The 25,284-nt window shown below is 52.6% G+C and overlaps 7 protein-coding genes across 7 annotated transcripts; 3 read left to right on the forward strand and 4 right to left on the reverse strand.

The window, feature by feature from the left end:
• Positions 1–867: 867 nt before the first annotated feature.
• Positions 868–5,457, reverse strand: AFUA_7G00210 (Zn(II)2Cys6 transcription factor). Its single transcript, XM_077805134.1, has 3 exons — positions 5,199–5,457; positions 2,143–5,138; positions 868–2,073 (listed from the first exon to the last, which is right to left on the reverse strand). The coding sequence occupies exons 1-2, from the start codon at positions 5,384–5,386 to the stop codon at positions 3,398–3,400; spliced, it is 1,929 nt and encodes a 642-aa protein (XP_077661264.1). The 5' UTR covers positions 5,387–5,457; the 3' UTR covers positions 868–2,073; positions 2,143–3,397.
• Positions 5,458–6,512: 1,055 nt separating this feature from the next.
• Positions 6,513–7,993, reverse strand: AFUA_7G00220 (putative plasma membrane hexose transporter; the record flags this gene model as incomplete). The annotated part of the gene is made up of 2 exons (XM_741814.1): positions 6,513–7,615; positions 7,666–7,993. The coding sequence occupies 2 exons, from the start codon at positions 7,991–7,993 to the stop codon at positions 6,513–6,515; spliced, it is 1,431 nt and encodes a 476-aa protein (XP_746907.1).
• Positions 7,994–9,695: 1,702 nt separating this feature from the next.
• On the reverse strand, positions 9,696–11,956 carry AFUA_7G00230 (MFS transporter; the record flags this gene model as incomplete). The annotated part of the gene is made up of 4 exons (XM_741813.2): positions 9,696–10,731; positions 10,800–11,256; positions 11,323–11,753; positions 11,783–11,956. The coding sequence occupies 4 exons, from the start codon at positions 11,954–11,956 to the stop codon at positions 9,910–9,912; spliced, it is 1,884 nt and encodes a 627-aa protein (XP_746906.1). The 3' UTR covers positions 9,696–9,909.
• Positions 11,957–12,177: 221 nt separating this feature from the next.
• On the forward strand, positions 12,178–15,288 carry exg14 (glycoside hydrolase family 3 protein). Its single transcript, XM_741812.2, has 5 exons — positions 12,178–12,327; positions 12,396–13,002; positions 13,062–13,641; positions 13,678–14,499; positions 14,569–15,288. Exons 1-5 carry the CDS (start codon positions 12,237–12,239, stop codon positions 14,770–14,772), a joined length of 2,304 nt encoding a protein of 767 aa, XP_746905.1. The 5' UTR covers positions 12,178–12,236; the 3' UTR covers positions 14,773–15,288.
• Positions 15,289–15,940: 652 nt separating this feature from the next.
• Positions 15,941–18,449, forward strand: tub2 (tubulin beta chain). The gene is made up of 7 exons (XM_741811.2): positions 15,941–16,190; positions 16,267–16,290; positions 16,355–16,380; positions 16,436–16,477; positions 16,527–17,037; positions 17,087–17,421; positions 17,510–18,449. Exons 1-7 carry the CDS (start codon positions 16,179–16,181, stop codon positions 17,904–17,906), a joined length of 1,347 nt encoding a protein of 448 aa, XP_746904.1. The 5' UTR covers positions 15,941–16,178; the 3' UTR covers positions 17,907–18,449.
• Positions 18,450–18,487: 38 nt separating this feature from the next.
• AFUA_7G00260 (terpene cyclase/mutase family protein) lies at positions 18,488–21,949 on the reverse strand. Its single transcript, XM_741810.2, has one exon. The coding sequence runs from the start codon at positions 21,729–21,731 to the stop codon at positions 19,662–19,664; it is 2,070 nt and encodes a 689-aa protein (XP_746903.1). The 5' UTR covers positions 21,732–21,949; the 3' UTR covers positions 18,488–19,661.
• Positions 21,950–22,851: 902 nt separating this feature from the next.
• On the forward strand, positions 22,852–24,815 carry AFUA_7G00270 (putative FAD binding monooxygenase). Its single transcript, XM_741809.2, has 5 exons — positions 22,852–22,960; positions 23,016–23,373; positions 23,441–23,712; positions 23,777–24,147; positions 24,211–24,815. Exons 2-5 carry the CDS (start codon positions 23,084–23,086, stop codon positions 24,724–24,726), a joined length of 1,449 nt encoding a protein of 482 aa, XP_746902.1. The 5' UTR covers positions 22,852–22,960; positions 23,016–23,083; the 3' UTR covers positions 24,727–24,815.
• Positions 24,816–25,284: the final 469 nt, after the last annotated feature.

The following is a 25,284-nucleotide window of genomic DNA, read 5'->3' on the forward strand; positions in this document are numbered from 1 at the left end:
TCAAATTCACCAGGAGCCTGTCTCGCCCACTGGGGATGGGAGAAGTCACGAATACCTGGAATCCAAGGGGCGATGAGAAAGTACGCTCCAAGCGCTGAGTGCAGGCCTCCAAAGACTAATACTCTATTTGATTGGCCAACTTGGTCCACGATGCCTGCAGACTGCGATATCATTATAATGCTAAGCGTTCTTCGGCTTCCACAGCCACATCCCTACCTAATATGATGGACCATGTCCAGTCCTGCGACGCTAATCCTGAGGCGCTAACGAGACCAATACAATTTTCATGAAATCGATTGGGAGCTCGCGATGGATGGAGAAACAATAACGTCCATTACATGGGATATGAGCTATGAGTGTAGAGTAACTAGGACGTTGTAGACCTTTGCCGTGCATCCTATGTCCATAGTAGCCCATACGCTTTACATTAGAGGCCCACCTTTCACGTCTCACGCGTATGTTTAGGCCCTGTATATCCTATAGTCTAAAGGCGAACATCCTGAGTGCTTTTCTTTGACTGCTACTATGCATCTCACTCCCTTCAGTGCCTGCAGGTTTGCAGATCTTCGTAGGGGAAGGGAAAGGACATGTGAGTTACACTAAAGGCAGGTTCACGCTAGCGAGACCCAAGTTTTGCTTTGGAGCAGGGTCCAGCTATAAGATATACCTTCGCAGTTTATAATCATTAATAGACCTGTTCATAGACTGCAAGCATTACATTTAAATAATAGCCTCAAAAGCTGACAGTGTACTTCCCAAGTTGTCTCCCATATGAACAAGGTTTTTGTTTGATTGCAGTTTGACGTCATCTAGGCAACCCCGTTAAATCAGTGGACGCGCAAACTTTGAATCGTTCGACGTCAACCACTCAGGCAATAGTGATCTTGACAACATTAAAGCTGGTGGCGCCGTGCATGCTTACCTTAGCTTGTCAGCCTCGCAGTCCGAAAACACCGGGAGCTCTGTCCGCCATCTTGGGATGATTGTGACTAGCAGGGTATTGGTGATCTATATAGTCTGACTACCTTACGCTTCATCGGGATATCTTCATCCATCTCATTCACTAAGATTATATCCTCTCAAAATGGCCATTCCATCAAACAATATAGCTTTCACAGCTCCCATAAATCCTCCCGGTGCCGATCCCATTCTCACCCGCAGTCAGATCTGGAATGGTTTACTCTTCAAGATCCGCTCCGCAGAGACGTTTGTTCCAGCAGGTATTCAGTCAACGACAGTCCTCAGTGAATCTGTTGATGAAGCCGGAAATCCGGTCACCCTCCGCGAAGTGGTTTTTCGCGCCGACCAGCGGAGGGTCAAGGAGACGGTGACGGCCCACAAAGACTCCCGGGTTGATTTTGTCCAACCTGATGGGAGTACCATCAGTAACATTGTCAGTGAAGGCGCTGCGGGGGAGCTGTATATGACCTATGCTTTTGAGTGGAGGCACCCCGGTGCTTCGGAGGAGGAACTGGCTGCGTTGAGGGAAAGGGAAAAGATGATGAGCAAGGGGGCTGTCGAGGGTACAATTAGTGCCATGAGGGAACTCGTTCGAAAGGGAGAGATTTAATTTGCTCGAGTATCTTTGGGTTTTTGGGATCTATCTATATGTGAAAGAGATGGAAGAGCATTTAACGTACTCATTTGATGGCCACGCGGACAGCCCTCACGTATATGACTTCATGATCATGCTCAAATGCGGGAATATATTGTTAATTCAGTCAACGCAAGACATGATGTTATGATGATTGTTTAGAAAATTGGCTCCATTGAAAAAGCCATACCAACGTCCGTCCCATTTTATTCCATACACTTGTATTATCCACCACGCAGTATGATTGGCAATACAGGCTCGTGCCACGCGTCAGAGTGTCGAGCACTTACAGATCGTATGAAACCGAGTACATTGCTAGTCACCTTTCCGCGCGAGCAGCGCTGCCTCGCTCCGAAACGAGTTGTATCAGACTTTGGCGCATGCACGATGGAAAATGCAAGTAGTGACCCATAGAAAACAGTGATTGGCTGTTGCACTCCTCATGTATGCGAGTCTTATGTTGGCATGAATCCAGTGTCCTAGAGACAATAAGGATGGGTACAGTTAGCGGCGTCGGTGGTCACACAGCGGTGCTGGTACTTCCATACTTGACATCACAGGCAAGGTAGGTCGGTTATTCCAGTTTCAGCCTAATGTGACTCACACTTGGTCGACCTTGAATGCACCTATGACCACCCAGACCTGACCTAGGCTCTCCCTCTTCACTTTGGTTACTTACTTCATATGCCGCTACGCCGGCAGCACCATCTACTCCAGTACCTGCAACACTTTATCTGACCACAGACATGCAGAAAAAAAGGAGAAAAGAAGAAAAGGGGGGGGGGAGCAATGAAATGATATCAGCTGATCTCTTCCGAACAAGGGACGTTATCTGGTTGATTTAGCTGAAGAAAGTAGCGCTACTCCGTACTTCAGTCCATACTAGGAGGAAAGTCAGCAAACAAGAACCACTGACTCCCAAACAAGGCAAGTAAATGCCATTCAATGGTGAGAAATGGTCAATGCTAGTCCCCCTGGTTGAGAGTACCCGAGACCCAATCAGGCTATATCTTGCAAGTGACTTCTCAAGAGACAGATCAGGACTGCAGGGGCATCAGAATGCTAGAAACCTCGGATACCATCCCTGATCTCCAGAATGCCTCAAAGAGACTTGAGAGGTTGCACTTGCTGCGAATTGTCATCCATTTTCCCACGCAGAATCCACAGGCCCTGAATTCAATCCCAGGTAATGTTCTTCACTGCCAGAAAAATGCGTCCTAAAGCAGCTGAGGGCTCGATTACGTCGCACGATAAAAATACGGGAACTGGAGGTGCTGGAGCCTTGCGGAGGTATTCATGTAGCATTGCGAGCGTTGGAGCAGCATCGGAGTTGATAGCCTTGACAGCGTCAAATAGCATCTTGCTGACAGGTTTATCTGTGGCCAGAGACTGGAGCTGTGGTGGAAGTACAACTGTAGGGAGACATCTCCATCAACAATATCCAAAGCGAGAATATGTTGGGTCCATGGGGGCATCCTTTCGGCGAGGATTTCTTCCTGGTGGTCTCAAGCCCCCTTTGGTCACGATCCGAAAGTGTTAGGTGATTGAACAGTGTGTGGTGTTGGTCAAGACACAATTGAGCACCTTCCAGCTTCTCGAGATTCCTGAGAAAGTCTTGAATCTGGATCAGGAAACGTCAGGTACCTGCTCAGAAGGGAAAAGGGCGCCAATGAACCTGACGATGCCGTGGGTCTGTTCCGGACCCCAGACAGGGATCCATCATGCATCACGGACAGTGCCCGATGGTACATGAGGAGAGCCCGTATAAGAGCTATGGCCCAAATTGCAGCCAATTGTATAAAGTTACTCTTTTCCATAGTTCCTCCAACCGCACCACGCCGAACGTTGCTGGGCAGCTTCCAGTGCGGCCAAGATTATCTGTTTCATATTCGAAGCGCCACCGCTCGGTTCGTCGAAAAAGGGCTGGGCTAACTCCACAGCATCCTTGACTCGCGAGATCCAAGCTTCTGGCGGCATCAGGCTCTCTGATGTTGGTGTGGCTCCGGCAGCTTCGCGCTCCCGTAGCCGGCATTGAGCCAGATGAACCGAGGCCAGAATCAAAGACGCAGTCGTTATGGATCGCAGCATATACCAGTTTCCTTGATGACGGTATGCGACGGTTTGGGACAGTTTGAGCATACAGAATTGTATGCTCTCTGACGCGAATGACCGAGCTCGGGCACGAAGCAAAGGATCCATTCCGTCAAGGAGCCCATCAACCACAAGCCGTACAAAAGGTCTTGCGACGAGCTCACGGAGGGTAAAATACCGATGCTGAAGCACAAATATCATGGGATCCGATTGGAAATCGGCATCGTACCCGTCTGGGATGGTAAAATGGAACATGGATGGCAACGAAGTATACCAGTCGAATATTTGAGCCTGCAATATCTCAGCATGGCCGATCAGAAGGGACACCTGCCTCTCCGTAAGCGTGTCGGCACACTCCGAGTTCATTTGCACCAAACGGTTGAGCAGATGTCGCGCCGCAATCTCTGTGAGGTAATAATACCAACTTCTCTCGCTCTCTGATGCATCGGGCGTCGACGGTTCCGAACCAAGCCTGGGCGGCTGGGGAAACGCCAGCGGGAAATCCGTAGTGTTGGTGAGAGAGGGACCTGGTACCGGCAATTCCAGTCGCAATTTGCATTCCGACTTCCAGATCGTGAAGTAGAGCGCTTGCAGTATAGTGAGCTCGTTGGATGTCGAATCTCTATTGTGTTTGAGATCCCAGAGTGGAAATCGAGTTAACCTCAGGGTGTTCCAAGCTGCGCCAGCGAGGTTGAAGTGTTTCCAGGCTTCCAGGGGTTCCATTCGATGCATATACCAAATTCCTGCTAGCACCAGGCTTTGGACAGCCTCAACACTGTTCTCACGCATTGCGTAGCCGAGACGTTTCAGAGCAATGTTCCAAAACTGCAGTGACAACTTGTCGTCGGCGCCGCTCTCATCGTCCTGGTGCAGTGAAGGCGTTGACTGCGCCCCCGATCTCATTACTGTCCCTGGATAGGGCTCAGAAAGGACGGCAATCGCGCAGACCAGGGCTACCAAGCAGGTTTGGGTGGACCAATCCGGCCCATTCTCCGCGATGTGAAGCACCATACGATGTAGTTCAGTCAGATCTAGAATCGGATTCTTTGTATGAAGAACTTCAATGTACTTCGACTCCAGACGCGAGAGCTGGGAATAGCTCATATCGGGCAGCGAGTAAGGCTGATCGGCCTCGGCCACCGGCTGTGCAAAGAGACACCGAGCCGGGGGAGAGCTCGAGGCCAATATTTGCCAGCGAAGGACCGATTCGGCCCCTTGAGGTCGAAAGGTCTCGCGGGGCGACGGGTCGCCCGGCCCTAGATTGGCAGTGTCTGGTTGGCTGCAAGCTGACGGAAACTCGGCCTGTGAAGTCGAACCCCTAGCAGGCGTCACGCAAGACCCACAAGATGCACATGGCATCCACTGATGCTGCTGCCGTTGTTCTCTCTGTTGAGCTTCAATCAAGCTCGCCACCCTGTTGACCGCTTGGAGGATGTCCGCCCCTGTTATCAGTCTGCTAGCTACGTTAGGAAGGTAGCTCCGTGAATCTTGTGGGCCGCATGCAAATCCTCACCCTGCATTGTTGTCATCCTGGTATACGCAAGTGACCCGTCGCTTCAAACAAAATCCGCAACTTGGGCGCCTGTTGTCGCACTTTGTCTTTCGAAGACGGCATTTCTCGCAGGCACTAGCACCACGAGATCTGACGACGGGAACATTAGAACCGGCGCCTTGGCGAGCAGCAAGATCTTCACTTGCCATGAACGGTGCTGATGTCGGGAGGGCTCGTGACAGGTCCAGGCGGCACTACTGTCAATGCGGCGGGGAGCGGGAGCAGGGCGAATTTATGTGTCGGCGCTGCTCCCCGAATGGTGACGTTCCGTCTCTTTCTTCTTGGCGGCTCGTGGGGGCCTTGGCATACTGGCTGGCCAACCATATCCGGGGAGTGAGTGAAAGGACTGGGTGAGGTACAGTCCCAATTTTGGTGGCTGCGCTATTGAACCTTAGAACTATATACAGTGCCACAGTGACTACGTAGATATTGTAACAGCACGCTTGAATCATGGAATATTTTGCTAATCAGTTGACTGTATACCAGATAATACACCATCAGTAGGCCTAGTTACGCATATACTAACCCTGCGATTCAGTGATAGCCTCAACCCTGTTCAGCATGGTCTCGGAGAAGTGCTCAGGTGACGCAGATCAACGTTTTTGCCATGCAATCTGCGCGATTACTACCAAGATCCGCCTAGTAGTCTCAGTGGTTTTCATATCCATAAGATCTGGCGTAGCTTATAGACCTGAGCTCGAGAAGCGCCCAGAGGTTCTCAATTGGACTGAGATCTAGCGAATGGGACGGCCAGATCATCATTCAACCCTATCTTGGCTAACGTGTGTGAGGTAGAACATATGCAGTGTGGATTAGCGCGATATCATGGATGAAGGTAGGAGGACCCTGCTTCGACAGAAAGGCTTCCATGCAGCCTTACACCATGTTGACCTAGTACAATTGAATCAATTCTGCCTCAACCCTTCGTATCTGCTGAAAGGTATGGCTACAAGCTGGTGTGTTATCTTCTTGAACGATAGTATTGGACGCTCAAGTGTACCTCTCTTGCACGAGGTAGTCTCGTTCAGTATAGATGTTACCAATAGTCAGGAATCATAGTCTGAGGCTTTGCCTGTATGAAGGGCTGAAGCGGGACTTGAATTCAATCTGACTAGTCCACAAACTGTGTACATAAAGCTCGGACAAGGGAAGAGGGAACAACCGCGGAGCAGCGATAGAAGGAAGCGGGCAAGGCGCTGGCAGAACGGAAGTACCATGGAAAAACTATGGCAGCGCCATAGTAAGAAGCGGATCGAACCCGGACCCCTTTGATCCTTAACCTCGAGTTGCTACATCCTCCCGAAATTCCACTTCAGGTACCTTTCCGGAGCCTTTTGCACTGTTCTCATCAACGGCGCCGGCAGTCAAATGACTGCGAGGGCCATCGAAGACCTCTGCAATCTCTTCCAGAGTGCGACCCTTCGTTTCCGGAACCCAGAGGTAGATTGCGAGCACCATGACGAACAGGATGGCGCAGAAAACGATGTAGTATCGCCAGCTCAAGTCTTTCATGGCGATTGGATTGAGGAACTGTCCGCTGATGAGGCCGAAATATGTTCCGACAAAGTTGATCGTCATTCCTCGGCCTCGCAGGGTATAAGGGAAGATCTCGGCGGTGTACGCGACGGGCAGAGGAGTCCAGGAAATGTCGTAGAAGAAATAGTAGATGAAGATGAAAGCCAAGACCGCGCTTCCCAGCCGTTGATCGTGGGTCTTCGCAAACTCGGAGTTCAACACCGTCCAAGCAATGTAGGAAAGAAGCATGCCGGACGTGCCAACCAGGAACAGCGAACGGCGACCAACGCGGTCGACCAGGAGGGCGCCGCCGCAGACCGCCACGATCCAGTTGAAGATTTGCAGCATACCATTGATGAGTGTCTGATGGGCAGGCGCCGTGATTCCAATGGTGTTGAGAACGAGGGCCAAGTAATAGGACAAGACGCTGCAGCCATTCCACTGGGTGAAAAACGCGATGAGAAAAGCCAGCGCCGTGCGATGGCGGTTGGGACCAGTTCGGACCAACTCGAAGTAGCTGGGCGCGTGCTCGCTGGCCTTTTCCAATTCCAACGCCTGGGCGATTTCATTCAGCTCGAACTCGACCAAGGGCGAATTTTCATCGCCACCCGCGTGGTATTTGGTCAAGATACGCCGGGATTCTTCTTCCTTCTTATTGGCCATGAGCCACCTGGTCTTGTTAGTAATGGAGCCGCGGCATGTGTAGGGACAACGGACCGAGGAGACTTTGGGACCCAGAAGACAAAAGCAGTTTGAAAGGCCGGTATGGCTTGTTGGAGTAAGGATGGGATTCTCCAGGACCACGTCGACTGCAGCCGGAAAGTTCCGAATGTTGACCACGCGGCGAGGACGGCCCCGAGGTACTGAGGTGGGAGATTAGTATTGTTCCGGCCTCAAAAATAAGGTCCCTTACAAAACATGTGTTGTATAGAGCAGTCGCCGTCGCCCTGTGCGTCGGATATGCCAGCTCGGTCACCAGGATGGGCGAAGGCTGGGAGAGAAACGACGTCGCGAAGCCGATCAGGAATCCGGCGACGATGAACATCGGGGTATTTTGCGCCGCGGCTTGCACGGCAGCCCCGATCGGAAGCAGGGCAAACCCAGTATACAACACCTTCTTCCTGCCGTATCGATCTCCGATCCAGGTGGCGGGGAACAATCCGATGACCTTGGCGACGGGATAAACGGCATTCATAAAGCCGAGAAGAGCGCCGGTGGGTTGGCCGAAGGTATCCCGCCATTGCGGCAGCGTCTGCAGGCCGTTCATCATGGCGCCTATGGAAGGTCAGCGACGCTGATCAGGATGATCTGGGGCACGGCGTGTTACCATCGAAGCCCACAGCAGAGGAGGATAGCAAGGGAATCGCGAGACAGAAATTGAGCAGCAGCAGATGCTTCGTGCGATACCAGGGCTTCGCGTTGGTTGGCAACACCTGGATGTCACGTCAGACGGGTTTGCTTGACGGACGCAATCACAGCGAACTTACCGCAAGCAATTCGGGCGAGTACGCGTTTCCCGGTAATAAATCGGTTGTCTGGCTTGCCTTGTCCTCCACCAGCTATGCCGTAGTGGAATAAAGCTGAAGGCAGTAGTATGAACCCGGTGTGATGGGTACTGAAGTTATCGGACTAATGACCCATGCACCAGGCTATTGGTTCCAGGCAAGTCAGTTGATCCCTAACAGTACTTGGCAAGGAAGACCTCTTCGGCGAGCCTGCCCGTCTCTTTGATCGGCACGTTGCAGACGCTAGCCGCCATCAAGGCCACTGGCTTTGCTGTCGTGCGCTGGTAGATTCTGGCTGAAAACGACGTCTCGACCACGAAACATACTTGGTGTTATTGGGTACTGGTTCTTGACCAAGAATTCTCACCTACCTCTCATTGTCCATGTCCCGGACTACGAGTATGGAAAGACAGCGCTCCTCGCTGCAAAGAATGTCGCCGGAGAGAACGCGATGACTACAACTAGTGAGGAAGCGAGTGACTTCATCCAAACCGCCAACGCTGTAAACAAGATGGTTACCGTTTACCAGAGTAAGCCCTTAGCTTCATGGTGCGAGGCCATCGAGGGCGTACATTCAGGTGGTCTTTGCTATGCGATTTGGACAAGCACTTCTGACTAACCGGGTGGATCAGCTTCCTCATGATGTTCAAGAAGCACATGTAGCAGGCCGTCAGTCCTCCTCCGTTCAGGACCTAGGGTTTGGTCAAGAGGACCTTCTACTTCGGCGAGCATACGCCCGGCATCCTGCTCATGAAAGACGCCACTTTTGGGCGGAATCGAAAACGCAACCACTGAGCCAGCAAAACAAAACGGGATTTCATTTACTCGCACGACACCTTTTCAAGATTAGACGACCACCAGCCCTTTAGGCCAGTGGGGAAGTTACCCTATATAATATCTAAATTCAGATGAGAGTGACCTACGCAGTTGTGTAGGGTGGACGGATTCAGTCCCATTCCTCCGTCAACAGAGTTCCGATCCGCATGTGTTGCTCATCACCAGCCGGCCCAGCGGCGGCCACAGACGACTCTCTGGGCTTCCTCCTCCTCCCCTCTTTGCCTTGGAAGGAGACCTAGACAGCTGCTCCAATGGCATGTTCTCAAAAGAAAGGGATTCCCATCCCAATACCCGGTGAGCGTCCCCGATCTAGCCCGTAACAGATGTTCCATTGGCTCTTCAATGTAGACACCCAAATAGGTCGTTCCACCACGTTAGTACACAGGTTCCTTTTTCTCTCCCTGTCGTCCCTTCGCGGGTCTTCCCTCTTAAGATCAGGTAGCTTCGTAATGATCCCCTCGACAGAACTATAAGAAGCTCTGCAAGTTCAATGGTGCCATGCCGTGGCTCATTGCACTCATAAACCAATTTCGGCATCACAAGCAAATGATATGCGACAGATGACTCAGAAATGCAATTGTTAATGCCACACCGCTAAAAGTTGTGAATAGTGAACTTTTGATTACATTCGAGATACTGTCTATACTCTAATGTGGTTTAAAACAGTCTAATGCATCCTTCCAATCCGGGATCAGGCCACTCACTGATGTCTCAGGTCAGGATTCTGCTCTGCTTTCTAACTTCTCGACGTAAACAGATCGTGGTATCGGTACAGGGCGTGCAGTTTCTAGGACGAACCTAGGTCTGCGTTTTCCTCATAGCTTGATTTGGTACTTTGGATGGGTCCTCAACCGTTCTCCATACTTCAAGGACATGAAAATCATGCCCATCATAAGCAAGGATATACCGGCCAGAAGCGTATTTCCCCAGCCCTGACCAAGGCTACTATACATTCGAGGACCCGCAAGGGGAAGAAACGCGCCCCCCACACTGCGGAAGACCGTATTAGCAGCGGTGGCGCTGGCAGCGTACATTGGAAACGCATCGACTAGGTACGTCCCAACCGGGGTGAAAACCGTTATCATGCCGAACCCTATGAGAAATGTGCCCAGAACAGGCACGAACCAGAAGACCCGATACTCGGCGGTCCAGCCATATATGAGCAAGCCGATCGGGATCATGGATCCGCCCAGGATCGTGGGTGGCAGACGGTATTCGGGCTTCATCTCGCCGCCTCGGGCTGCTCGCCTGACGATTGCATCGGACACAAGCCCTAAGATAAAGAGGCCGGCAAATTGACCGCAGCCACAGCCCAGATATATAAGGCCCACGTTGGTGATGATGCCGTAGCGCGATGCAAAGACGTCGGTTACCGTGGTGAAGAAGAGGTAGAGCGTTCCATACGCAACCGCGGTCAGCAGAGATAGTCCGAAGACCACAGGCGAGAGGAAAAGCATCTTGACGGGCCGGACAATGCTGGTGGTGATCAGTTGGCTCCGGGATATGGTCGTACGGTCGTCGTGGCGTATGTTGGGGTTGCCCGTCGATTTTCTCAGCCTGGCGGCTTTGCGCTTCAGGAGCGTCGGAGCATGGGTCTCGCGTTGAAAGACGAGGCAGAAGAGGGACACTGCACCGGACTTGAAGCCGCTATTAGCGTCTGCCCAACCGTTCCTTGTAGCCAGTCATGAGGTGGGTCGTAGCCTACCACGATGATCAGAAGCCAGAAGTTCCACCTCCAACCCAGCGAACGCGACACGTAGGCTCCGATCGCTGGGCCCAAGCAAGGCCCAAGCAGCACAGGCATTGTCCAGATGGCCATGGCACGCCCGCGCTGCTCTTGTCGGAAGCAATCCGCAACGGTACCAGGACCGATTGTCAGCGGCGCAGCGCCTACAAGACCGGTTAAGAAACGGACGATGATTAGCATAGGCATGCTAATGGACAGCGCGCAAGCGACATTGCAGAGAATAAAGAGCGCGGCACTAATATGATAGACAATCAGGCGCCCGTATAGTTCACTGCAGGGTGCCAGCACGAGAGGTCCGAATGCATAACCAAGCAGGTAGATCGACACGCCAAACGAGCCGATGTCGCGGTTCGAGGTGCCCATCTCTACCATTACCTGGTTGATAGCCGGGGCAAACATGGACGACGCAAACGGCCTGGGGAGCGCGCGGTCAGGGTTAGTTCCACGACTCGTCGATAGCCTTAGGAGAGGATCGCCTCACGTCACAAACGTCAGCGCCGAGACCATGACAACATTTCGCCATTTTTTGGAGGCTGGCCAGTTGAGTGGCAGCTCAGGATCATTCTCGCCGTCCCATTTGACAATCTCGGAGTCATCGTCTGCCTGGCATGCCGGGTCCGTCAACGACCCCTCCGTCGCTGTTCCCTTCTCGGTGCACTCGGTCTTGGGTCCTTGTGCCAGCACGGGGGCCGAGGAGATGCTCTGCTGCGGGAGCCGGCTGTTAGGATGTGCTGGGGCTGTCGAGTCCGTATTCGAGGCCTTTTCTTCCATTGTCGTCGCACGATCAAATCGCCTCGCGCGTGCGTTGATTCGGAGTGGAATGATCGTTGATATTTGGGTCAGCCAACCGAGGAAGACAAGAAGAGGCCGCTGACAAATTCGCCTGAAGTTACTGGATTTTAATTTAGGATACTATTGATTGTCAGGGTATAGCAGCATACATTTGATGTGCCACTCCGGCTGGAAATTGTATCGGCAGTCTCCCCGAGCACCGTCGGGGACTCTCCGCGAAGCCTTGTGTCGCCCGCCATTTGGTTCGCCCATGGCGGGTTGGAGTGTGTTCGTGCCAGCCTGCTAGTATCGAGATGCTCTCCTGTCCCCCATGCTGACAGCATTGCCCTTTGTGTCCCCGCGAACCCACTCCCTCAGGATACTGATTTGGGCGAAAGCCTCACGTCGGGGAGGCATCCCGGCACTGACCCTGACGACCAATACCCCTGAGCCCCAACTCACTGACCCCTTGCCGACAGAAACCATGGCTCACTATCCTCAGCATATCTCGGCTCGGGCCGGAGGTGGTTATAAGTATTATAGCATCAACCATTTCTGACGGACACACAGGCTCCCCTGGTGCGGTCATTTTAGCCCGTCTCGTGCTTGGAAACCGTTGCCAATATGGGAGAGATATGTCCTCGTAGGGAGGATTTCGATATTGATTACATTCTCAAGAACGCCTCGTTACTTGAGAAGGTTTCCCTTCTTGCTGGTGAGACAAAGTGACGTGCCTGGGTTTTGAGTCTCTGCTAACGGAAATTCCCAACCCCCTTGAAATAGGCTATGACTTTTGGCATACAGCTCCCCTACCACGGTTCAACGTTCCCTCGGTCAGAGTCAGCGATGGTCCCAACGGCGTTCGAGGAACCAAGTTCTTCGACGGCGTCCGCGCCGCCTGTCTTCCTTGTGGCACCGGCCTCGCCGCCACGTGGGATCAGTCTTTGCTTTACGATGCTGGGGTGCTCATCGGCCAAGAGTGCCTAGCCAAAGGTGCTCACTGCTGGCTAGTACCCACAGTGTGTATCCAACGGTCGCCCCTTGGGGGCAGAGGGTTTGAGTCTTTCGCGGAGGACCCATATGCCACCGGTAAACTTGCCGCCGCGTACATCCGAGGTGCCCAGTCCACCGGCGTGATATCCACAATCAAGCATTTCGCCGCAAACGACCAGGAGCATGAGAGAATTAGCGTCAATGCCGTCATGAGCGAGCGAGCTTTGCGCGAGGTTCATTTGTTGCCCTTTCAGATCGCTATCGCCGATTCCGCGCCGGGCGCCGTCATGACATGCTACAACAAAGTCAACGGACAGCATCTTTCGGAGAGCAAGGAGATGTTGGACGGTCTGTTGCGCAGGGAATGGGGCTGGAAGGGTCTCATCATGAGCGACTGGTGCGTCGGCATAACCACGTCCGCTTCTGGGAGGTCAGCTGCTGACTTGGCCTTGACAGGTTTGGAACGTACTCGACCGCCGAGGCTCTCAATGCCGGCCTTGGCTTGGAGATGCCGGGCACCACTAGGCTTCGAGGACCGTTACTGGAGCTTGCGATTTCGAGCCGCAAAGTCTCCCGCGCGACGCTGGACGAGCGCGCCAGGACCGTGCTCGAATTCGTTCAGCGAGCCAGAAAGGCCGAGGTTTCGGCCGTTGAGAGCACACGAGACTTTCCCGAGGATCGCAGGCTGAACCGCAAACTTGCTGCCGATAGCATTGTCCTTCTGAAGAACGAGTCCGGGCTGTTGCCGCTCAACCCGCAGACGTTGACGAGTGTCGCCCTGATAGGGCCAAACATGAAGACTGCGGCGTTCTGCGGAGGAGGTTCGGCGTCGCTTCAACCCTACTACAGCACCTCGCCGTACCAGGGAATCACGAGCCAGCTCCCGCCGGGCGTCGAGGTTCTTTACGAGACGGGCGCTACCTCGTATGCCTTCATCCCGGAGCTGGAGGCGTCAGAGGTGCGCACGCCGGAAGGCCAGCCTGGGCTGCGAATGCGCTTCTACCGAGACCCGCCCTCCGTCCAAGAACGGCGCGTGGTGGAGGAGACCATCATCCAGGAGTCCTCGTAGCAGCTGATGGGCTTCTCCAACCCGGAGTTGGACCGGCTCTTCTACGCAGACATTGAAGCCGAGCTGATTGCTCCCGCCACTGGTCCTTTCCAATTCGGCCTGGCTGTCTATGGGTCTGCCAGTCTCTTTCTCAACGACCAGCTTATCATCGACAACACGACTGTGCAACGAGGTGGCACGTTCTTCTTCGGCAAAGGCACCCTGGAGGAAACGGCCACGGTGGATCTTGTTCAGGGTCAGTCGTACCAGATCAAGGTGCAATTCGCGAGTGGGCCTTCCTCCAAGCTCGTCAAACCTGGAGTGGTGAATTTCGGCGGCGGCGCCGGTCGCCTGGGAATGGTTCAGGTTGTCGATCCGGAGCGGGCGATCGCCCGGGCCGTTGAGGCCGCGAAGCGTGCCGACATCACGATCCTGGGGGTTGGGCTGACGCGAGACCATGAATCAGAGGGATTCGATCGGTCCCACATGGATCTTCCTCCGGCCGTTGCCTCCCTGGTCACCGCTGTCCTGGACGTGGCGCCGGACGCCATTCTCCTAACCCAGAGCGGCACGCCGTTCAGCATGCTTCCGTGGGCCGACCTTGTGAAGACGCATCTCCACGCATGGTTCGGGGGGAACGAGCTCGGCAATGGCATTGCTGATGTATTGTTCGGTGTGGTCAATCCCAGTGGAAAACTCCCGCTTTCGTTTCCGCGACGAATCGAAGACACTCCGACATATCTCAATTTCGGAAGCGAGCGCGGGCAAGTCACTTATGGCGAGGGCATTTACGTGGGTTACAAATTACTACGAAAAAGTCCGACGAGCTGTGCTCTATCCATTCGGGTACGGTCCGCTCCCGTCCATCCATGTTGTTTTCGGTCGAACTCCCTGCTGACTCGCTTCGTCCCTCAGGCACGGTTTGTCGTACACCTCCTTTGCGTACTCCGATTTGACGGTCGACACCGCGTCCGCTACACTGAATGTTCGAAACTCGGGAGACGTGGCCGGAGCGGAAGTAGTCCAGCTGTATATCGCGGCCGATCCAACAACGTCGTCAATCGCACGTCCCATCAAGGAGCTCAAAGGATTTCCAAAGGTGGCTTTGCAGCCCGATGAGACGCGCCGGGTGAGCATCCCATTTGATCGATTCACCACTGCGTTTTGGGACCAGGAAGCACACGTCTGGACGTGCGAAAAAGGGCGGTATAGAGTCTTGGTCGGGTCGAGCAGCCAAAACATCCTGCTGGAAGGCGTGCTGGAGATTCAGGAGACGACCACCTGGTCCGGCCTGTGAGCTCTTGGACCGGGCTGGTCTCGAGATTGACACGACACCGACCGCACAGGGCTACATCCAGGCCGTCTGCATACATGCCATTGATACGAATTGAAGGCTCTTCGACGAGTTCGCTGGATAGAAGGTTATAAGACTCGTCAACAACCCTGGAACGTTACTCTCGACAATGCTTTAGCGTTCGAAGAATTCGAGAATAGAGATTGATGGGTTTGCTTCTGAACGAAGTACCAGGATGACCTGGGAACTCAACAGTTGTTTCCGTCTCGGGAAAATTGCCTGAATCCCCATTTGTAACGAATGGCTGCTCCAGTGTGCCTCTGTTCTCTGAGCGATCCGATTGAGCCGTCCGACCGTGGCTTGGCTTAAATAGCCGGGAGCCACGTCTTTCCACTCCTCTGTAAATCGTCGGCCGTCGCGTCTGGGTGGATCTGGTAATCCGAACTCGGGCGAGTAGGCGCGAGAGCTCTATGCCGTTGCTGGTCGACGGCTTGTCGGAGTTGCTGTATTAAAGTAAAAGGATGTAGGCCACAGAAGACTTTAGAATAGCTTAGTTGCCTGCCTTCACCGTGGTTCGGCAGACGTCGGGCTGCGTGATCTAAGATGAACTGTACAGAGTAATCATTCACTATCCACCTGTCTGCCCTCTTAGCCTGGCTAGCGGTATTATACTATGGAAATTTATAATACACAATCAAAATACTACGACAGCTGAGGAAACCACTGATAAACCCATCACCAACTCACTATCCAGCAAGGTGGATTGGTACCCCTACCGAATTATTGAGATAGTGGATGAATATGATAGGAATACTTTTAAGCCCTCACCAAGTCCGACTTACACCATTGGCGTTTATCCATGACACAGTCCATTATACCGAGTTAGCGTAGGTTAGGCACTGTGCGCTGTCCGCGTCTTTTGTCCAGTCTCCTGGAGGATCGTCCGGGCTCGTCTGCAATGGATGGTTTTCGGCGAATGGCAGGCTGGGTCAAGACGCCGTAATGCAGGCATGACATGAGATCAAATGTCCTATCCCTGTCCATACATAGTCCAGCGAAGTCTGTCTGTAATCTGTATCGTACTAGCGGCGTGGGAGTCACTAGTCGGTCTTTTATTGAAGCCTGACCTCCCAACTCCCAACAGCTCCTGTTCTCCTCATCCTACCTCGTCTCCTATACCCTACTCGCATTCATTCATTCTCAGATTTGATACTCCGAGCTGCCCACCAATATGCGTGAAATTGTGAGTCCACTCGCTGTCTTTGGAACGGCCTGCCGTCGAGATCGCTGACCGCTGATCTCGGTTATGCTGAGTAAAGGTTCATCTTCAAACCGGCCAATGCGTGCGTTCATTCCCGTTCCCAATGAGAGGTTGAAGTACTGCTAAGCAATGATACTTCTTCGCAGGGTAACCAAGTTGGTGCTGCCTTTTGGTAATCCAGCATAACTGTCCCGGGTTCTATCGTGCGTCCCGCTGACACGGCCCAGGCAAACCATCTCCAGCGAACACGGCCTCGATGAGTCCGGCCTGTCAGTGATCCGGTCACTGTCGCTTCCATTCTGTCTGACCCTACCACAGGTGCAATGCCTCGTCCGACCAGCAGCTGGAGCGGATGAATGTCTATTTCAACGAGGTCGGCAACTCGAAATACGTCCCTCGAGCGGTCCTCGTCGACTTGGAACCGGGAACCATGGACGCGATTCGCTCCGGCCCCCACGGAGCCCTTTTCCGACCTGATAATTTTGTGTTCGGGCAGTCCAGCGCCGGCAACAATTGGGCAAAGGGTCATTACACGGAAGGCGCCGAGCTGGTGGATCAGGTCATTGACGTTGTTCGCCGTGAGGCGGAGAGCTGTGACTATCTGCAAGGATTCCAGATCACCCATTCTCTGGGCGGCGGAACGGGCGCGGGCATGGGCACGCTTCTCATCTCCAAGATCCGGGAGGAGTTCCCTGATCGGATGATGGCCACATTCTCGGTCCTGCCATCCCCCAAGGTCTCGGATACCGTGGTGGAGCCGTACAATGCGACGCTGTCGGTCCACCAGTTGGTCGAGCACGCAGATGAGACCTTTTGCATCGACAACGAGGTATCCGTCCTGATCCTTCCAAGTCGAAATGACAAGCTAACCAGCCCAGGCGCTCTATGATATCTGTACGCGGACGCTGAAGCTGTCGTCCCCGTCGTACGGCGATCTCAACCATCTCGTTTCGACGGTCATGTCCGGCATCACAGCCAGCTTTCGGTTCCCCGGACAGCTGAATTCCGACCTGCGGAAGCTGGCGGTTAATATGGTTCCCTTTCCCCGGCTGCATTTCTTCATGGTGGGCTTCGCGCCATTGACCAGTCGAGGAGCCCAGTCCTTCCGCGCAATGAGTGTCCCGGAACTCACGCAGCAGATGTTTGATTCCAGGAATATGATGACGGCGTGCAACTTTCAAAACGGCCGCTTTCTGACCTGCTCGGCTCTTTTGTAAGTTTTTTTTTTTTTTTTTTTTTTTTTTTTTTTTTTTTTTGGGTCCTTTTCTCCGCGGCGTCCCAGAAAAACTGATCAGTTTCAGCCGCGGCAAGATCTCCATGAAAGAAGTCGATGATCAAATGCTCAGTATCCATACCAAGAACTCCGGCTACTTTGTGGAGTGGATCCCAAATAATGTTCAGACCGCCCTCTGCTCGGTGCCTCCCAAGGGCCTGAAAATGTCGGCCACTTTTGTGGGCAATTCCACATCCGTCCAGGAGCTCTTCCAGCGCGTGGCGACCCAGTTCACGGCCATGTTCCGCCGCAAAGCCTTCTTGCACTGGTATACCGGCGAGGGAATGGACGAGATGGAATTCACCGAGGCGGAAAGTAACATGAATGATTTGATGTCCGAATATCAACAATACCAGGAGGCCAGTATCTCCGACGGAGAGGAGCAACCGTATGCCGAGGAGGCGGCATATGAGGCCGAGGAATAAACCCTCTGAATTTCACCATCTCGTGCGAGATCGACAGTCCCCTTTTCAGCTTCAAGCTTGTCATTCTTTCTATCTCTCTGGGGAACTTGCCTGGACTTCCTCCTATTGTTTCCGAGACTCACTGTCTCAAACAGAAATAGAACTTCAGTCAGCTGATAATCTAACAGTGCCGTTCTCGTCGCATTGTGGTCATGGCAGAGGTTTTGTAGATATTGTCCTCTGTACCATTGATCGCATTTGGTTGATTGCAAGTGAATGTCATGTATACAAAGGATATTGGCGTACATAAGTCACTCGTGGAATAAAGGTTGTGCCCGGTGTATCTGTACGAACTCTTCGGTTTTCAGGTCTCGGTTTTCAGGTCTTGATGTCAAGTAAAGGTGGCGACTGTCAGCCATGAGAGCAAACCTGATATTTATGAAGAGCCTATTTTAGTACAGTATCCGAGTGCCGCTCAGTAAGAGAGTCAAGGAAGAAGTTGGTTCTCAGCTAAGCATGAACTTGCAACAGGCCAAGGTTGAAAGCGTTTCCCGTTACTCTTCCTCGATGTACTCATTTCAATAGCTTATCAAGATCATGTCTACACGAGACGGAGTGGTGACACACAACGGACAATGTAGCGGTACATATCAACGCAGGGTCGCACTAAAGTATTGACGGGTATATCTCCAGCAATGGATGATAATGAAGGCTGGACTCTAACTCGAGACGCAAGCTGTGGGTATGGAGTCACTTCCTCAGGGTACAGCTGCAAGATCGAGCACTAAGAGAATGACTAGATTTTACGGACTGTGCTCCAGGTCCAACAGATAACTGAGGACAGCGATGTAGATGCATGGGAATCACGCCTGTTGCCAGAATGACTTGGGTGGAGATTACAACCGCATTGAACCAACCCACCTGGCGGAAGTTGATTTAGAATCCGTCTTCTTGAAAATCTCCCCTTCTTCGTCTAATGCTACCGCACGAGGGCTGGCTTCTTATGGTCGTATACCCCATTTGTCTTTCGCTAGAAATGGCAATATGGGAACGTTTTTGGCTCCTCCAGCTTTCCTCTTTTCACCGGAAGCTAGGGAAGTGGAAGAGCATCGAGAAACCTTGTATAAAACATTATCCGTAGTGTATGCAATGCCCCATCTTCAAAATTGCGGATGGCATGTGCCTCTCAGATACAGGCCGTCCAATATGACCCGCTCGGCGCTATGTGAATGCCACAATTCATTAGCAAAAGGTCAGTAATTGGCACTGGCCATAGTGTGGATCATTCCTCGATCCACAGGAAAGCATATGCAGGATGATGAACTGGGTAATTCCCTCGGCAGGGGATTACGAGTCAGACCAGGATGCGCTCTGCACATACTAACTAACAAGATATGAGGGGCACTGGCCAGTTCAATCCAACGGCACAAGCTCTGTCTCGGATGTTGCGCCAACTAAACCCATAGTATGTTCATTAGCTGCCTGGTTGGACGATTCCAACACACCTGGGATATATCTCCAGCCCCATTAAAGCAGTGCTTGTTTCTTGACCGTAGCATGTTCTATTAAAGAGGGGTCTTCAATCTGATCCCCCATTGTCGACTTGCAATTGGAACATATTGATCTGCCCTGCATATATAACGTTCGGGAGGTCTAGTCAGTATTATTGAGTCTGTATGGATCCCTTTGATCAGATGTACTTGATCTAGAGAAGTTCAAGAAAGACTCTAGATGACAAACGACAGGTGCTACTCCGTACGTTATAGCTAGATCCATTCAGTCTCTCTTCAGCCGCCAATTCTCGTGCCACGCGGGACATGGATAAGCATACCGGCCGAGGGCCATCATGGGAAAGTAATGGGCGTAGAGTGAATATCCCATGTAGAAATACTTCGGGAATCCAGTGGCGGTATATGCTTTCTCGTGCCATGTAGCTCCCTGAGAAGCAGTCTTCGTCTGCGTCCGCAAAAGATACTCCATTCCCCGTTGAATCACCTCTGTGGACGGTGGCAAGTATGGCAGAAGTGCCATGATCGCCCAGGCAGTCTGGGATGCCGTTGATGGACCAGACCCAGCTCGCGAAGGATCTTTATAAGAATCGACGGTCTCTCCCCAGCCACCGTCGGGGTTCTGAACAGTCTCCAGCCATCGTATTGCTTGATTGATTGCATCCTTCATAACCCTGACTCCTGACAACGCGTCGTTCTCCGAGCCAAAGTACGCCAATGCGCAGAGGACCGCACTTGTTCCGTAAATGTAGTTGCAGCCCCATCGCCCGTACCAGCCCCGAGATAATACATGTGTGTCTGACAAATAGCGTATCGCTCTTCGAGAAGCTGCCACAACGCGATCAGCAAGGGCATCTGCTTTACTGAGTGCAAGAAAAAGGCCAAAAGCCTCCAGGACGTGGCCGGTCACATCCGGAGTGGAGGGATCGCACAATGCGTCCATGTCACTGAACGGAATCTTGTTCAGAAAATGCTTATCATTATCCCGGTCAAAGGCACCCCAGCCCCCGTCCGTATTCTGCATTCCCAGAAGCCAATTCAGCGCATCCAAAACGGAGGCGGAGTGAACCAGCCGCTCGTCTTGCCGAATCATTGCCAGAACTGCGGATGCTGTGTCGTCCACATCAGGGTACCAGGTGTTGAAATACCCGAAGCTGAACCCACCCGCCTTGAGTCCATGGTTGTTTACCTTCCAGTCCCCGTAGTTGCCTAATCTCTGATGTTGCTGTAGCCAGCCCAACGACCTTGTGAGCCAGGGCTTAGAGGCCATGCCTGCGTCGCCGAGGGCAATCAGCATTAAGCTGGTGTCCCAGAACGCGGACACAGTTGTTTGGATTCGTTTTCCCTGTTTGTCACGGTATGCGAAGCGTTCAATGGCCTCAAGCCCGCGGTGGATAGGGCCTGAATGCAGCGGATAGCCTTCCAGTCTCAGGGCAAGCATAGCTCCGTGCAGCGGCGGCATAATGTCTCCGATGTCTCCCATGTCCTCCTGGTGCTCCAGAATCCAGTCGACGCACTTCTGAAGAGCAAAGCGGCGAAAGGGATTGAAGGATCGCAAACCGTCCAAGCGGTGCAGGATCGAGTCAGCCAAGGTGAAGATCGACGCAAACGGGTCGGATCTCCAGGCCGTCGGTTCGTCGTGATTGTATGGTATCATTTTATTTTGCGGGTCGCACCACAGCTCGTCCAAGTAATCGCTAGAGGTTCCCTTGCCGCCACCTGGAAGAGCATAGATCGGGCGATGGTGGGAGATGATCAGAAGGGGCACCACAGTAGCCCGCGCCCAAGCTGACCAGTGATAGATACTGACTGGTACCCTTGAAGGCAGCAGAATCAACTCAGGCGGTAATTCCGGTACAGCAGCCCAAGGAAATAAGCCGAACAGGGCGAGGTATATGCGGGTAAAGATGCGGACCTTAGCAACACCACCAGCGGCAATTGCAAAGTCTCGTGCACGGCGCATTGCCGCGTCATCCTCCGAGAGTCCCAGGATCTTCAAAGCCAGATACGCCTCTACGGTCACCGAGATATCCCCCGCCTGGTCGGGAGCGGTACTCCAACCCCCGTCTGCTCCCTGTGTGCAGCGGAACCAGGAGATGAATGCTTCTCGGTCCGCGTCGAGGTTGATGCCTAGCGCCTGGCAGAGAAGGACATGCTCTGCGCTGGTCGTTGCGTTTGTTTTCACTTCGCCGCACCAGTGTCCGTCCGAGTGCATCTCTCCTCTACTGTGCTGGCCGGAGAGCTTGATCGCTTGCTTGATTCTGGGGAGCAAGGGATCATCGGGAGACAAGCTGCGAACTCGTAGCCCTTCTGTTGTGATGGCCTCTGTCTGCAACATCGCGAGGGTCAATTGGCATCGAGGAAGAGAATTGACCAAGCTGACGACAGTCCGCGTTCTATGTCGAGACGGGATGGTCCACTACATATGCTACTTGAGCGGTAACAGCTAACCCATAGCGACTTCTTGCGGTGCTGTGATCAATGGATGGACCATAACTGTGGACCTGACGAATCCGGCATGGGAGCGAAAAGTTAAAAGCCTTAAGCTCTATTAGTATCGCGCCCTTGGACCTGGTCATTATAGATGGTGCCATAGCTTTTCCGGATGCTGGACAACTTGTCGACTCGTCATCCGTCTCGGTCAGGGTCCAGACATGGAGTATACTTGCAAGATCCATGCTAAATTGCTTCAATTGTAGCAGTAATGATGAGTGACGCAGACTCCCTTTACGTGGGGCTCGCTACCAGACCTCTCTGAGGTTGCAAGTCCTGCCATTACAGAGGTGATGAAGATATCATTCTCTTGACTGGCCGGGTGGAAGCATCCGGGTAAGGGACCCGCGGAACCAACAGATGGGTCACATCCTTCTAGGGCAGTGGGACAGTGGCGCGTATGACAGCGGTCTAGAACTTACTCAAAGGTAGGGCAAAGAGCCAGAATCACTTCGAGTCCAGTGTTCATGGGTTCTACCATGGGTCCGGGCATCTGACAGCTGCCGATGTAACCATGTCGCATTCCACAAGCTTGAGGATCTTCACGGTGTAATCAACATAGGTCTCTAATTAGTGTTTAATAGCTCAGTAATGACTGTATATCTCTAATCCGTTCAGATATACAGGCCATCTCGAAGACAGTCATTGTCCTGCTATTGCGCTGCCGGATTGGGACGAGTTGCAGCGGGCCGCGGGATACGGGTGATCCCAGGACAGGTTTGGATCGCTCAGAACGGCTGAGTACAAAGCTATTGTGGGTCATCTGGCCAGTGAGACATCATTCTTCTGTAGTGAGGCGATTGCACCACTGCAATCATATGTTTTGCGGAGATATCCATGACAGTCACTACGGGGCCAGTCCAGCCTCAATTCCCAGGCGAGAACAGCACTGACGACTCAAACCGCAACATCTGGTGTTGTTTCTCCCAAGTTAGACGCGCCAACATGTATAAATCCCGAGTCCTCGGGCTCGAGTCTCAGAATGGCCCCCTTTGGTAATTAACGTCATTATTGCGCATGCAAATCGACTGAGGCAAGGTCCACTTTATACTGTGTACAAAGTTGCTATACGAAGTTGGTTCGGCTTGTCTTTTTCAAAGACTATTCGTTAACTGTTTGTTTTTCGAAGCTTTCCATGAGATCTCATGGGAATATCTGTCCCGATAAACCCATACTAGCCCCATCGGACTCCCGAGAATGGATCCCCCTTTCAAGGTCATAATTGTCGGGGGATCAATTGCCGGCCTTACTCTCGCTCACTGCCTGCACAGGGCAGAGATTCCCTGCATTGTCCTCGAAAAGCGGCCCCAAATTGCTCCCCAAGAAGGAGCATCTGTTGCCATCCTGCCAAACGGGGCCCGCATCCTGGAACAACTGGAGGTCTACGACGCGGTTGAGAAGCTGGTGAAGCCAAAGCACGTCTTGAATATGTATTTCCCAGATGGATTCCATTTCAGCGATCCGTATCCCAAGACTATGAATGAGCTGTAGGTTGCCAAATCTCGCTTTGCCTTGGTGTCGTCCGTCTGTCTGATCAGCCCCTGGTCTCTGCAGCTTCGGGTTCCCAATGGCGTGTCTGGACCGTCAACAATTACTCCAAGTTCTGTATCAGCTGTTTCCCAAAAAACCCGACATCTACGTGGGCAAAAGTGTCGTAGGGGTTGACGAACAGGATAGCCGTGTGCTGGTGTACACTGCCGATGGAAGCACCTACGAGGGTGACCTGGTCGTGGGTGCCGACGGAGTCCACAGCCGTGTTCGAACTCAGATGTGGCGCGCAGCAAAAATGCGACGGCCTGGTCTGATCAGTGAAAGCGAGATGAAAGGTACGGATTCTTATCCGGATCAGATCGGCGACTCAGACGGGCTGACTGTGATCATGGCTGATAGGGATGAGTATCGAGTATGCCTGCATTTTCGGTGCCTCTCCTACGGTTCCAGGATTGGACGAGCGACACCTGCATTCCAGAGTAGACAACGGAACAGCATTCATCCTCGTCCCCGGAGTCAATGGACGATTGTCCTGGTTCATCATTGTCCGATTGGACAAAAAATATCAATACGGTAGTGCGCCGCGGTTCTCAGTCAAAGACGCTGCAGCCTGGGGTGAGCGATTGACGGATAAAAACATATGGAAGGACATCAAATTCGAGCAGGTGTGGCAGAGTCGCCAGACTGTCGACATGACGGCACTGGAAGAAACTATATTTCGAAATTGGAGTTGCGGCCGCATTGTCTGCATTGGCGATAGCATGCACAAGGTATGTATGTTGCTGACGGAAGTGGGTGTGACTCCCCTCGGGTCTGACAATCTTCTGCTTTAGATGACACCGAATCTCGGACAAGGGGCCAACTGTGCTATTGAAGACGCTGCTGCCCTGACCAACAAACTACACGATGCTCTGAAGGTTAAAAATCCAGGACGCAAGCTATCTGACGACGAGATCGAGCAAGCCTTGTCCGAATTCAGCAACATCCAAGTTAAACGCATATCCAAGATCTACAACGTGTCGTGGACCACCGCGCGCTTGCAGACTCGAGCAAATCTGGTGTATAGGCTACTCTTGCGGTATTTCATTCCATACGCGGGAGACAAACCCGCGAAGAGAGTACTGAGGATTTTCGAGGGAGCTACAGCGCTGGACTTCATCCCATTACCCACCCGCTCAGGTCCCGGCTGGACACCGCAAAAAAGGGAAGAAACGTTCTTTCCAAGATGGACTATTGCGCTTGCATTTTTGGTACTGATATCAGTGGTGTCAATCAACCTGAAGCCTGTTGGATATTACAGTTACTGGCTGTCGCTCCTTGGCGGCTTCCTTATGGACAGAATCCGATGACAGAGCAACGCTACCTGCCTCGATGGCACTATCTTTCTGTTTTCCGATAGTCTCTCGTAGTCTTAGCCAAATTCATGGCCAAGAAATGTTGAGGAGGACCTAGTGGAGCGCTGTCCCGGTTGCTCAGGCCGGAAGGGTTGCGTTACATTGCTGGCAAACCACGTTATGGATATAGGTATGTAACCTCACTTTTTCCCGCCAACCAGAACGTCCACATTTTGACAGTCGAAAAGTTGAAGGGCTGGTTGATAGACCTTAACTTATTGAATAGGACCGTTTGTTCTGCATGCTGCTTCCGGTTCAATCTTCGAGTGTCTTCCATGCCAATCATGTCGTACTCCTGGGAGACGCTTCTGGGCCCCTTGTACCTGGTGACTCGGGCATCTCGTCGTATTTGGTGCCTTTGTATGAAAAACCGCTGATTAAAATCTCAGCGTATTCGGCTCTTAAAGTTATATTGCAGACGTGACTACAAGGGCTACAATGATGACCTGTCCATTCGCCTCCCAACTCACTCGACTCCTGTAAGGTCAATTAGGATTTCTAATTAACCTCGAC

Source organism: Aspergillus fumigatus, chromosome 7 (genome assembly GCF_000002655.1).
Source record: "Aspergillus fumigatus Af293 chromosome 7, whole genome shotgun sequence".
NCBI lineage: Eukaryota > Fungi > Ascomycota > Eurotiomycetes > Eurotiales > Aspergillaceae > Aspergillus > Aspergillus fumigatus.

Bases quoted from the DNA above. Each gene is read 5' to 3' on its own strand.
- exg14 (XM_741812.2), top strand. From the start codon at position 12,237: ATGGGAGAGATATGTCCTCGTAGGGAGGATTTCGATATTGATTACATT. The intron at 13,003-13,061 runs GTGCGTCGGCAT...TGGCCTTGACAG, and splicing joins GGTCTCATCATGAGCGACTG to GTTTGGAACGTACTCGACCG. The intron at 14,500-14,568 runs GTACGGTCCGCT...TTCGTCCCTCAG, and splicing joins GCTGTGCTCTATCCATTCGG to GCACGGTTTGTCGTACACCT.
- AFUA_7G00210 (XM_077805134.1), bottom strand. From the start codon at position 5,386: ATGGCAAGTGAAGATCTTGCTGCTCGCCAAGGCGCCGGTTCTAATGTT. The intron at 5,139-5,198 runs GTGAGGATTTGC...CGTAGCTAGCAG, and splicing joins CAGGATGACAACAATGCAGG to ACTGATAACAGGGGCGGACA.
- tub2 (XM_741811.2), top strand. The intron at 17,038-17,086 runs GTATCCGTCCTG...TAACCAGCCCAG, and splicing joins CCTTTTGCATCGACAACGAG to GCGCTCTATGATATCTGTAC. The intron at 17,422-17,509 runs GTAAGTTTTTTT...GATCAGTTTCAG, and splicing joins CTGACCTGCTCGGCTCTTTT to CCGCGGCAAGATCTCCATGA.
- AFUA_7G00260 (XM_741810.2), bottom strand. From the start codon at position 21,731: ATGTTGCAGACAGAGGCCATCACAACAGAAGGGCTACGAGTTCGCAGC.
- AFUA_7G00270 (XM_741809.2), top strand. From the start codon at position 23,084: ATGGATCCCCCTTTCAAGGTCATAATTGTCGGGGGATCAATTGCCGGC. The intron at 23,374-23,440 runs GTAGGTTGCCAA...TGGTCTCTGCAG, and splicing joins CCCAAGACTATGAATGAGCT to CTTCGGGTTCCCAATGGCGT. The intron at 24,148-24,210 runs GTATGTATGTTG...CTTCTGCTTTAG, and splicing joins TTGGCGATAGCATGCACAAG to ATGACACCGAATCTCGGACA.